This window comes from Calypte anna, chromosome 12, assembly GCF_003957555.1.
Source record: "Calypte anna isolate BGI_N300 chromosome 12, bCalAnn1_v1.p, whole genome shotgun sequence".
NCBI lineage: Eukaryota > Metazoa > Chordata > Aves > Apodiformes > Trochilidae > Calypte > Calypte anna.
The window spans coordinates 6,021,744-6,034,395 of NC_044258.1; the positions used below are offsets into that span (position 1 = coordinate 6,021,744).

At 41.3% G+C, this 12,652-nt stretch overlaps 1 protein-coding gene across 1 annotated transcript in view; it reads left to right on the forward strand.

Moving 5' to 3' along the window:
• SFMBT1 (Scm like with four mbt domains 1) overlaps window positions 1-12,652 on the forward strand; it is a 30,985-nt gene that overhangs the window by 2,902 nt on the left and 15,431 nt on the right. Inside the window, exons 2-7 of the mRNA XM_008498965.2 lie at window positions 3,487-3,581; window positions 8,138-8,378; window positions 8,801-8,889; window positions 9,771-10,017; window positions 11,529-11,626; window positions 12,026-12,127. Of these exons, the coding sequence (XP_008497187.2) occupies window positions 3,487-3,581; window positions 8,138-8,378; window positions 8,801-8,889; window positions 9,771-10,017; window positions 11,529-11,626; window positions 12,026-12,127 (872 nt within the window). The remainder of the gene's footprint in view (window positions 1-3,486; window positions 3,582-8,137; window positions 8,379-8,800; window positions 8,890-9,770; window positions 10,018-11,528; window positions 11,627-12,025; window positions 12,128-12,652) is intronic.

Below are 12,652 nucleotides of genomic sequence, written 5' to 3' on the forward strand. Positions count from 1 at the left end.
CACTTAATACAGACATCTGGTCCCTCGGGAATGTGGCTTCATTAAACTGGGCTTCTCTGTATCCCAGGATCTGTGAACCCATGAGGATGCTGCTGTGCAATAGGGTCTTGCAAAAACTGCCAGCAGACCAGATCAAAGGTTTGGTTTAAACACAGCCTGCTCTGCTGCAACTGTCCTGCCAATAAAACCAGAAAAGTGACTGGATTCTGACTCTCGAAGATTTTTAGCTAGTGTGACCCCACTAGAAAGAAGATCCTTGGCCACACTTCTGGGCTGTTTCTGTTAAAAAATAGAGGCTTGTTTTTTGAGATTTTTCATAGTTTGTGTAGTTCTAAAACATCTCCCACTATTAAAAAACTGATTCTGTAAGTGCTGTGCTAAATAACCGGAGTGCTGTGGGAGGGCTGGGGATGAGAAGCAGCGAATACATTTGTTCAACCCTGTAGCTAAGCACAGCCTGGGGCTCTGTCAGCCCCTGGAGGAAAAGAAAGCACCTGAGCTCTCCCCAGCTCTGCACCCACTGGGTGAAGTGTGAGGCTAATCACCTTGTCTCATTTAATTGTAAAACCTTAGTGAAGAGCAAGTGCAAGCTGAGTCCAACTCTTCGGAATGAAAGGGAATGAAAGGAACTGCAAGTTTTGGGTGCTTTTTAAAATAAGTTTAAAAAAAAACAAACTCCTTCTGGCTCCGTGCAATAAAGCAGGAGTCGCATTGAATTTGCAGTAGGTGTTGGACAGCAATTTGTGCTTTTCTTTTTTTTTTTTTTTTTCCCTATGAAAAATGAATAGCAGGAGAGCTTCTGGGTGTGCTGGAGATTTAGGCACTGTACAGTACAAAGCTGTCTGAGCCCTGCTCACCGCAGCACTGACCTGGAAGGAAACAGCTCTTTTAGATATTAAAGCATACGGGCTGCAGAGACCATGGATTAGTGGGATAACAAAGGACCCGTGGTAACTGATCCAGTTGGGAACTGATTTTAACCATAGTTAAAGGCAAAAGGGGAGCTGGAGCAGCATGCAAACTGACTTTCTCAGGAGCTCCTTGTAGCAATTAAGTGGCAACAGAAGTTACTAATTGACCCTTTCAGTGTGTTAAGTGACCTGTGCCTCATTTAAGGAGCTTAACTGCCCCTTAGACAGTTATCTGATGATAACATGTTATTGAAGACTTGGTGCTGCCAGGGGCTTGGTGAAGAGCAGGGCTGGAAAGCCTCACGATCCCTGTAGTGTTCCCAGGTCGAGCTCCTTGGCTTTCAAAGTTGTTAAAAATCACGGAGCAGTCAGGTTGCTTTATGTTTCTGTTCAAACAGGAAGGCGTGAGGCATTGCAAGCTGTGCTTTTTACACACAAAGTGTCTTTTGGAGTTGAAGGGAAGTGGGGTTGTTGCTGTTCTGGAGCAGCCGGGTGCTTTCCGGTGGGAAAGGATGAGTTGGCTTTCCCTGCCTGGGATTAAAAACAGAGAGAAGTTTGCACTGTGACTGACCAGAGATGTTGCGTTCAGGCTGATGCTTCTTTCCACCTCGGTTCTGCAGCTGTGTGCTTAAGCATTTTTGTGGTTATATAAAAGTAAAATGCTGTTTTAATGTGTTAAGGAATCTTAATCCGTTTCAACAACATTTTGCAATGGAATTATATTTTTCATAGAATGACTTGCAGCCAGAGCTTTGATCAGTTCCCTTCTCATTTGCAAACAGCTGTGACTGAGCCTCTTTACTCCCTGAAAAAAAAATTAAAAATACAATTACTTGCTTCAGACCTTCTCCAGGTTATTTCTTTAGTAAGTTAAAAATTAACCCCTAAAAGCAATGGTTTTATTCAATTCAAGGTCTGAATTTTTTGAGCTCTGAGACTTATGAAGGGCCAATATAATTCTAAAATGAAATGGAGTTAGGGAGAGATAAGAGTTGTCTTTAAAACAGATACCAGCTAACAAAACTGAATATACATTCTAACTGAATATACATTTCTGAATTTCGGGAAATTATAATTCCTGAGTTACAATGGAAAGTTGAAGATGAGTTTAACAATCAGTTTGAAAAGAAAATGAACCTACTTTACACTCGGGACCTGCTGGGTTTTTAGAGGATTTAAAGTAGCTCAGAATTCTAGGCAAATATTTGCCCCTCTCTATCCGAGGCCTGAGGACTGCTGTGGAGCATACTTAGCAGGTTGTCAGCATGTCCAGGGGCTGATAAGGGCATGTAATAACATTTCTTTTCTCTTTTTTTGACACATAGTGTTTCCTTCTCAAACTACTACTCTTTGAAATAACAGTTCCCACCTGTCCCGGGAAAGGCTGAGTGTGCAGGAAATGTTGGTGACCCTGTAACAGCTGCTGAGCTCTCCCCGTGCTGGTGAGACACAGCGATTTCTGGTTCCAAGTATAAACAAGCTATCAGGTTTCCTGGTCCTCAGAGGTGGAAATCTCTCACGTTCATTCATAAAAACAAGTCTGGTGAAGGTGGTAGAGTCAATCTAAAAGTGAAAATGAAAAGCTTTGCTTCTAGCTTGTGTCTCTACGGTCACTTTTGCTGCTGGACCTGAAGTGCTGCTTGTGTGCTGAGATTAAAAATGCTGCTTCCGTGAGGTGGGACCCTGCCTGCTCTCCCCAGCTCTGCCTGCAGGGAAGAACTGAAGTGGCTGAGTGGTGAAATAGAGGACCTGAAATCCAGCCTGTGTTGATTGTGGGGTCTTTTCAGCAGAATGGGTTACGTGTTGGAGAAATTGGGAATAGGAGGGGAGCAGGAAAGTGACCCCAGAGCTGATGGGGAGTCTGGGGCCCGCAGACAGGCTTGATAATAGTAACAGAGAATCTAAGTGGTGTGTGGCTCACTACAGCTGATGGCATCCTGCACCTCCTGAGTGAATTTTGAACCGTGGCTTGAGCAGTTTTAGCACATTTTATGTTTATATGCATCCAAAAATGAGGTATACTTGGTCTGAAGAAGCTGTTACACCTTATGTTTTAAAATATCATGTGAATTTTTTTATTTCAGTTGTTCAAGCTGCTTTCTTTAGAGCTAACCTGAATCCCTCTCTGTGCTTCATTGTTTTGTAATAACTAATTACTATCTAACTTGAAGAGACAGTAGTAATATTTCATTTTTTTAGACTTTCTCTTCAAACCTCTTACTGTCAGTATTGTTTCCTGGATGGTTTTTAATTTAATACACTAATGGTCCAGAATGCCCAGAGTTTTGAGTATCTTTGTTGTTACAAATGTGGATCTCTTCTGCCTATGTTCTCCTCTCACAAACTGTAGACAATCTGTGCTTAAACAAAGTCCTCAAGATCACACTCTTTTTCAGACCAAACCCAACCTAAAGGGCCTTTCACATACAAAGAAAAGTTAAATACTGTTGTCTGTGTAAATGCTTAACTGAAGTCCATTGTCTGTTCATCCATTTGGAATTGAAATGGGTTTTGCTGAAGTTCTTTGTGGCCTAAAACAGATTGCTAGACAGAAGGTGTTTGACTTCTCTTCCAGATGCTGGTTCCAGTGTGGAAGAAGTGGAATTCAATTGGGATGAATATCTAGAAGACACAGGAGCAACTGCAGCCCCCCATGGATCTTTTAAACATGTGAGTAAGGGAGTGTGTTTTCTTACCACTTCCTACATTGGTTTTTTGATGTACTGAATGTTTAAGGTTTCTCTGGATGAGCTGATGCTGTCAGATCTGTAGGACTAACTAGGATAGTGTTTCTAAGAGTAATGAGAAATGAGGAATTTCACCTTTTTATTACTGTTTCTTATCTTTCTGCACATAGCACAGGGTAATCCCATCTCCACATGCTGAAAGTTAAGGGACTCCTAGTCTTTACTGCACCAAAAGATAAGCTTTATTTTCCTTTAAAAGCCCCAAACTAGCCAGTTCCTTTCATCTTTCTCTATTAGCAATGGCTATGGAGGAGATAGCTTTAAAAAGTTGGTACCATAGTTCTTAAATTGCAGAATTCAAATGTGCTGTCAAATAAGGTTTTAATGGTAGCTCTCAAGGAGGCCAAGGAGAAAATAGTAGGTCTGCCAAACACTTGACTGTAGTAGTTAGAAAACTGATTAGGATAATTGCTGATCACAGGCTTAATGGGTAGGATGAAGTCTTGATAAGTCCTTGTTTTTGCCCTTGGATATCTTTAATGAAATGTTTGTTGGGAAAATCCTGGAGTGCACTGTCCCATTGGGTGAGATCTGAATGTGAAGTCTGGCTTCTTGTACTGGGTCACCAGTGAAGGTGAGCTGTATGGAGCTGCTTTCCAAACTCTTTGGATCTCTTCCAGAAATTGAAACTCTTTCCAGGGTACCTTATCCAATCCTTTATTACAGTTACTATTTAAAAGTCTTTCAAAGACAGACTGTAAGTGTTATACCATGGCAGTGAGGGTGGTGTGGCACATTATTTAGGAAGCACTCTGGCACTCAGGCTTCTAGGTTTCTGTGTCACCACTTTGAGTGATGAAGACTTAAATCAGCAGGAAAACAAACAGATCTGTTCATAGAAGGATCACAAAGCATTTTAAGTCCAAAGGTAACCTACTGAAGCAGAAAATATTAAAGAATATTGTTAAAATATGGCAATTGTGAGTAATAGAGATGCACACAATAAATGTAGACTTCACAGAAGCTCTTCCACTACAGTTACACTGAGGTGTGTAAGCTTCTTGTTCAGAATAAGCATTCATGTATCTCGTTTCTAAAAGGGAGAGGCCAGTGCTTGCTTTATTTTTCCTTGGTGTGCAAGACTCTAGCAAGAGCTTACTCAGAGTGGAGGTGTCCATGCAGCCCATGCTGCAGTTTGGAGTCAGCGTTGGGCGGTAGCATGATGGGCAATCTCCCTGCTCCTCTGCTGTGGTTTGCCTTATGTGATCTCTGTTGAAAAAGCTTGCTGCCATAGCTCAGGCATTATACAAACTACTTGGCATGCCAGCTTTTGCAGCAGTGCCCAGCAGAGCTAAGGGTGCAGCCCGATTTTATTAGTGAGCAGGAGACGTGCTCTGAATGCCTTTGTTGCCCCTGCGCTGTGCTCTGTGCCAGTTCAGCTGTGTCAAACCAGAGGCCTGATTGCTGTGGCCATGGTCAGGAAAAATACAATTAGGCTTAAAGAAAAATCCACAGTTTGTGTTGTTATTATTCCCTGCATGTGCAGAACATGGTGCAGTTTTGCTGGTGCAAGTAACACTGTTGTGAAGAGCACTTTAGTGAGCAGGTGTGGGCATAGCCAAGCCCTTCCCTGCTGCATTGGGTACAGGCTGTGCCCAGGGAGCCTGGCTGGCCACCCTCCATACCCTGACATGCTTGGGTAGCTGAGTGGAGGATTCGGGGTGCCTGGAGCATGGTGCATGGGATCATGAACAAGCTTGAGAGTAGATTCTGGCATGTTTGGGAGGGGAACCTTCAGGTGTTTGCTAGCAGAATTCCCTTAGAGTTTGTCTGAAGGCCAATTTTGATGTTCTCTGTAATAAACTTGGCATAAAAATTTGGAAAGTTAATGGTGACATCGAATTGACAAGCACTGAGAAGAACATATTTACAGCAACATCACATCACCTAGATCTTGCTGCTAATAGAAATTCAATAGGCAAGGTCGGGTGCTCTGTATTTCTGCTGACCATTAGAAGGTAATGGTTTGGCAAATGCAGAGGAGAACCTCAGTGCCTCCCAGTGGAGAGTCACAGTCTGTCTCTGTGACAAAGCCCTAAAAAAAATAATCTGTAATTCCAGGCTGAGGAAAGCATACAGGCACTGGTGGCTCTGTCTAGCACCTGGTGGTCCTTCCAGCAGAATCAGTCTGGTGCCAGTTCTTGACTTGAAGAATGGTTTATTTTTATTCTCTACCATCAAGAAAGCTAAGACAAAACTACATTTGTACTTTCAAAGAAACAAAGAGGGGAAAACAAGCTGAAGAGTAGTATTGCACAAGAGCAAGTGGCCATGTATACATGAATAGATTAATATAAATAAATTTTAAATGGAAGCTTAAGGTTTTTTTTGTTTTTTTTTTTTAAATATTACAGTATTGAGACTGTTACCAGCCTTCCACTGTAAGCAATGGGTGAGAAATGTCTAACCCACATTCTGGGAGAGTACATGATCAGTTTAAGAATATATAGTCCATAATTACACAGCTCATGTTAGCCAAGAACTAGACTTGCTGATGGGAGGGTGGACTTAAGACAGTCATATTTGCATGCTTATTTTAATTTTGAAAGTCCTGCTCTTACTCAGAGCAAGGTACATTGGAAAATTTAAGCTGCTTCCTTAAACTAAGCATGTTCTATGTTTAATTTGTTTGCATTTTTAAAATTGAACAATATTAAGATCAAAGTAGCTGTTCTGCCTGCAATCTAGGAGGAAAAAGAGCTTACAAAACCCAGGAGCTGCACTGGATGCCAGTGGTGTCATCCCACACTAAGTCTAAATACACCTAGGACTATTAAATGCTCTTTTTAAATTCCTTTCTGCAAATCATCTGTGTGTGTAAACTTGGGTTAGAAATAAGTTGGTGATCAGCTTCATCTGAACATGTGTCAGCTCTGCACTCTTGCATGCTCTGAATACTTTTTGATCATTCTTTTATCGTTATGTGAGCTGAATGGGATCCCCGGCTCCGGCACAGAAGAAGGGATAGTGCTCTATGGGAAGGAAGGGTTGGGGGGTCCTTTTTGTCGGTCTGCTCAAGGCTCCAGCCTGGAGAAGCCGAGTGGCCCTGCTTCCAAACGCTCAGCGCTGTCGTCTTGCCCGGCTGCCAGGAGAGGGTGCTCACTTCTTGGTCTCTGTCGAAACCACCGGGGAACGTAAATGACAGGGTTTGAAAAACGCACCTGACTTCGGGGAAAGCTCCATCAGTTGCTTTTGATTTCCCTGAATGCAGCTTCCTCCACCAGGAGGCTTTGCTGAAAGTTTGAGCATAGGGAGCTATAATTTTCCATTCCTCAGACTTTGTGTCCAGCTCATGACTTTTCTTTCAGGAATCAGAATGTGAAGCCTTTAATAGAATCTCATCAGCAAGGCAGCTGTAACATCTCTCCAAAACGTCCAGAGTTTTTGTGTCCTGCTGATTTTGTTCTTAATAAGGTTTTCTTTCAGGGAAGGGTACTAAGCTAAGGGATGTGAACAGTTAACAGAGGCATACGCTTTTCTTTCTGATGTAGTTCTCTTAGTTTTATTTTTAGCAAACCAGTATGTGCTGGCTGATGACACTGTAATAGCTGTGGCAGTCACTGAACCATCAGCGTGAAACTGGTAATAAATAACCCAGAAAAGGTCTACTGCATCTGCATCAGACTGAAAACCTTCCTGCAGCTGTTTGGAAGAGGAAATAGAACTTGGGACCACATAGGAAAGAGAACACCAGTTACATTCAGCTGAGAGGGAGGGATCAACACATTGGTTAAGACTGAGGAATTAAGTGTAGCTCAGTAACATAGTGTAGTGGGAGCAGAGCAAGGTTCTTCTGCTCTTTCAGGAGTGTTTGAGCTGAGACTAGTTAGGAATATGAGAAAACTCACACTTTACGTTCTCTTTTTTAGTTCACATTTCTGTGCCAGAGTACTGTGCAAATTCCTCACCTGCACACCACAGATACAAAGTATTTGGCACTTTATTGTTGCCAAAGCATGAGTTCACAAATGGAAATGTTGTTTATAGTTTATGCCATTTATGTAATAACGCTACAGGCACAATTATTTAGCTTGTTGGATAGAGACATTAAAAATCCTTTTTTGCAGTCTGAGCAGATTCATGCCTTCCTAAGCAAGCATGCTAGAAGGGACAGTGATCTTGTGATCTAAAGCACACATATGTGGTCAAGCAGGTATTTTGTCCAAAGAGGTTGCAAGATAGAGTGTAACACATAAAGTCAAAGCTGTGTTGCTGGGTTTGACCTGTTTGTTCTTGTGATCCCAGAGTCAGAAAGCTTCTCAGTGGTGGGTGAGGTATTGTTCAGGACTGGAAGAAGAGTTGCAAGCTATTGATTTAAGGTTGGAAGATACTCTGGAATGAGTGATAAGGTTGTTTTTCTGAAGAGATTTCAAGGCATTTGACTTGAGTTTTTTTGCTAATGAAGGTGTCTAAACTGTTCCTCCTGTTTCACGAAGTTTCTGGGAGGTGCTCAAATGTGATGATCATTTTCCTCTTCAGGTGGATACAAGTTTGCAGAATGGTTTTGCTCCTGGTATGAAGCTAGAAGTAGCTGTCAAGTCTGACCAAAACACCTACTGGGTGGCCACCATCATTACCACCTGTGGGCAGCTGCTGCTGTTGCGCTACGATGGTTACGGGGAAGATCGCAAGGCTGACTTCTGGTGTGACATCCTGACAGCTGATTTACACCCCATCGGCTGGTGTGAGCAGAACAAGAAGATTCTCAAAGTGCCTGAAGGTATTGGCTCCATATGCAGAAGCAGGGAGTGCATACAAAAGTTGCTTTTATCCTTTGTAAGCCCAGAGACAGTCTTCATAATTGGTGTGATGCACAGGTGGGATTGCTGTGATAACAAATTGAGGTTGTCTGCCATGTTCTCCTGAGATCTTGTAACTTAAAGTAGAAGGCTGCCCTTTTACCAGAGAGGTGTTAGCTTAATTTCAAAATTGGTCTCATTTTTACTGAAGCTTATTGTTATCTTAATCATAACCCACCAAATTTTACTGCTTTGTCATTTCCTTTAAAGATTTTATTGTTATTTTGTGTCATCTTTTAATTTGTTACTGTTGGGTAGTGCAAGAGTATGGTAATGTCTTGTCCAAATGATCTTTAACTGGCAGGAAAGAGTCATGGCTGTCTCTTCTTCACTTTTCTTTTAGGTATCAAGGACAAGATACCTGACCAGGAGGAATTCCTTCAGCGAGTGCTGAAAGGAGCATGCAGTGCTCCTGCTAACCTACTGGAGGGGGTAAGTGCTGCAATGTGCTGCATCATGGGTTTTCCCTTTGTCATTAAGGAAACCCCTGCTAAGATTGTTAGTTCAATTCTTCAATTCTTTTTTAAATTTAGGAACCATTATAGCATAGTGCTGTCCTTAAAGTTCCACTCTCTAATGTTTCTTATTTACAGTATTTAATTTTTATAATGTTGGCCTGAAACATTTCTGTCCCTGCAGGTTTGGGTTGTTCTTTAATGCTATCAAAAGACTTTTTTTAAACTGACTTTGAGGGTTTCTGTCTTCTTCCTGTTAGACTTCTTCATACAGCTTTAAGGAAATAATCCTTTCTTGATATAACTCTCATGTTGTTCCCTTCAGTTGATTCCTTTTAATGATTTTTTAAATTTATTTTTATATTTTTTTTACTAACAGGCAGACTATTGTTTAACCTAAATCTTGCATTTTTGCTAGTGAAGAATCAAATTTTTATCCCCTCCTCTGCACTTTAAAAAAGAATATTTTCAGCCCCCAACAATGTCTGTCTGTAAAGTACAGAATATAATTTTTTTGAAAGGTGCCATTTTTATCTTTTTATCTTTTCTGTCTAGTCATCTTTGTATGCTAGTTGACTCAGTTTTAAGAGATTAATCATGTTTCCTTCAAATCTTGACTAAATAAGTTATAAAGCTTCTGAAACTGATGAGTTAACTGAAACGTGTGACTGTATCTACAGACAGTGCGGATCAGCAATTCTAAACATAATTTCTGTTGTCTCGTGTCAGTAAGGGACAGGCATTTCTTTACTTCTGTATTCACAATTTATTTATGCAAAAGGAATGTGCATGAAGAGGAGGGAAGTGTGGGATTCATTTTGTTCTGCTGAGCAGAATGGTTTGTCTTCTTTTTTGTAGCTTCACAGAGGGAAAAATCCACTGGATCTCATTGCACCAGGCTCCCGACTGGAACTGCAGAACATCCGTGATTCCCTGGAAGCCTGGGTGGTGCACGTGGTGGACAATGTTGGTGGGAGACTGAAACTGAGATACGAAGGGCTGGGGGATTCTGACAAGTTTGACCAGTGGATATTCTACTTGGACCCTTTCCTTCATCAAATGGGATGGGCAACTCAACATGGATACAGCCTGCAACCACCTTTAGGTACTACAAAACATGCTTTATTTCCATGGTGATCAGAGGCCAGAGAATACTTCTGCTGCCTTGGGGCTCTAAATCTGCCTGCTGGATGCATATGGTCAGTGTGTCATCTGACAAATGTTGTACCTAATGAAGTTTAAGTGAAAACACCAGTACACCATCCTACAAGGCTTTGACCCACTCACTTGGCTTGGACCCACTCACTCACAAGGTTTTGACCCACTCACAGAGTACTCTGGCACTCTGGTAGCTGAATGGTTTTGGCTGCCAAAACTTTCCACCTGTTTGTGGAAAGGGAGAAACTGAGGAAGGGGTTGCATGCATGGTTGGTTTCAGTAGGTGTGGATCCTGGGCAGAAGGGAAGTAATTCTTTTCCTTTATGTGCTGCTCAACAGAAGCTTTTGCAGCTGGGACTCCAAGTCCACTGAGATAACACCTCTTTAGACAAGACCTTAATTATGTGGATATAAAAATGTCCTTAAAAATGGGTAACCAGGGAATGAGTGTGTGGAAGCAGAGGCAGAGGAGTGAGCAGATTACCACAGTTTCCAAGCATGTGTGTGTTGGGGTGAGTCATCAAAGAAGTGGGATATAAACTACAAATGGGTTGCTTATGGGCTGAGCAGTGGTGTAACATGCTTCCTGATGAGGAGAAACCTTGGCATAAAACTGAAAGATGTTGAGTCTTTATCCTTTTTGCACAGGCAGGTGTACATCTAAGGTTCTGGCACACAGTGCTATTAGTTGGTGAAGTTTAGGTTGTTTAGAAGAGCTGTTTTTGTTGTGTTGGTTTGTTGGTTTTTTTAAAGTTTCCCCCCCATGGCAAGATAAAATCATGCTGAGGAAAACAAAACCATTGCCATTGAGATCAGTGAGCATACTGCCTTTGATGGTGCTGTGAACAGGGAAATGCTAAGTCACTGACAGAAATGAGATGGGTGGGTTCTGCAGCATTATTCACATGAATCCTGGCTTTTAACAACACTAGTTAGCTACTAGACTTGCTTTCTTTTTATATCTATGTAAGAGCCTTTGATACACTCACAAGCTTGACTTCAGGGATCTTTAGTGCATGATTGCACTGGTACAAGTAGTTCATCGTCTATCAGAGAGATGTGTGGTCTGCAATTACAGATGCTAAAAGAGTAACTGATGCAACTGGGACAGAATTGTGGAGTATTTATTGAATTTTCTGCTTGCTTAAACATAAAACAGACTGGCTTTATCCAGGTAGGATTTGTCTTCAGTTCATACATTTTCCTCAGTACTGATGTGCCCTCCTTTTTCTCTGAACCAGTAGACTGGGCAGCATATGGGTGATACTGCTGCTTGAATTCAACCCCTTTTTGTAACTCATCCAAATGTCTAAGAAACCAGAAAGTTTTTAAGAAGGAATATATTTGCACAGATGCTGAACAGATGCTAATTTACCACTTGGAGGAGCAGAAATTTTCAGTTTTCTGAGGGATAAGAAGAAAGAAGATTGTCATTCACTGTTTTTCTTTTTACTCAAGCCATTAGGTCCTTGAAGAGTGAGGCAGATTGGCAAGAGATACTGAAGAAGGTGAAAGAGGAGGAAGAGGAGTCATCAGTTCCTACAGATCTCTTTAAGGTAGAGACACAATATGTGTAGTTTAATGCTGTAGGTAATGTAATGAAAATGCTGTATTCCTAAGACATCATTCAGAGAAGTCAGCAGCTGTTACTGAAACTTGTTAGGCTGTTTTGTTGTGGGTTTTTTACGTTCTGTTTCCTTTCTCAAAAAAAACCCCATACAATGATACATTTCTTTTTAACTTAGACAATGAACCCATCACAGATGTCTTGTCATAGTGGGCAAAATCCCTGGTTCTGGTCCTTTACAGGACAACCCCTGGTTGTTGATGAGCTGTATTACTGTCTTTCTAGAGGAGTGCAGACCTTACTAAGGTCTCTCTAATTGTGTGAGTACACTGAGAAGTTTTAACATGTATGACAACTAATCTGTAACTCTTGATATTTTATTTTCCAGGATAAACCTGTGATTGGAGTGCATTCTTTCTCTGAAGGCATGAAGTTAGAAGCTGTGGACCCAATGGCTCCTTTTGTAATCTCTCCTGCTACAGTTATCAAGGTACCAGAGTTCTTTAACTTGTTCTGCCAGGATTCAATTCAATTTCTGCTTCTAAAGTGCTCAGGACGTTCTCATTAATTGATTATCTTAAAATATTGAGCTAGATTTTATTTTGTATGGGGGACAGGCTGCCAGGGAAAAAAACCCAAACTGCTGATAGTTTAGACACTCTATTTGAAAGTAGGGGAAAGGTTCCATAAATATACAAGCTCAAAATAGCTGAAATTGTCAAATGCAGATTTTAAAAATAAGATATAATCCCTTATAATCTGAGTATCCGTTTGAATATAGATTCTAGGTGGTGTTTTGGGGGGTTTTCTTTGCAAAAGCTGATGTCATTCCTATGCACAAGGTCTGATGTTTAAATAGCCTGGTTATCAAACAAGGGCTCATATGAGTTTTAAAAAGTTGAAATTAAAACTCCCCACCATAATCTGGTTTTGAGCAACTTCTCTGTTCCTGTTTCAGTAAATAGATGAAAGGTTATAAAGGGACTTTCTTTGATGTAAACCAAAATGTTCCTGT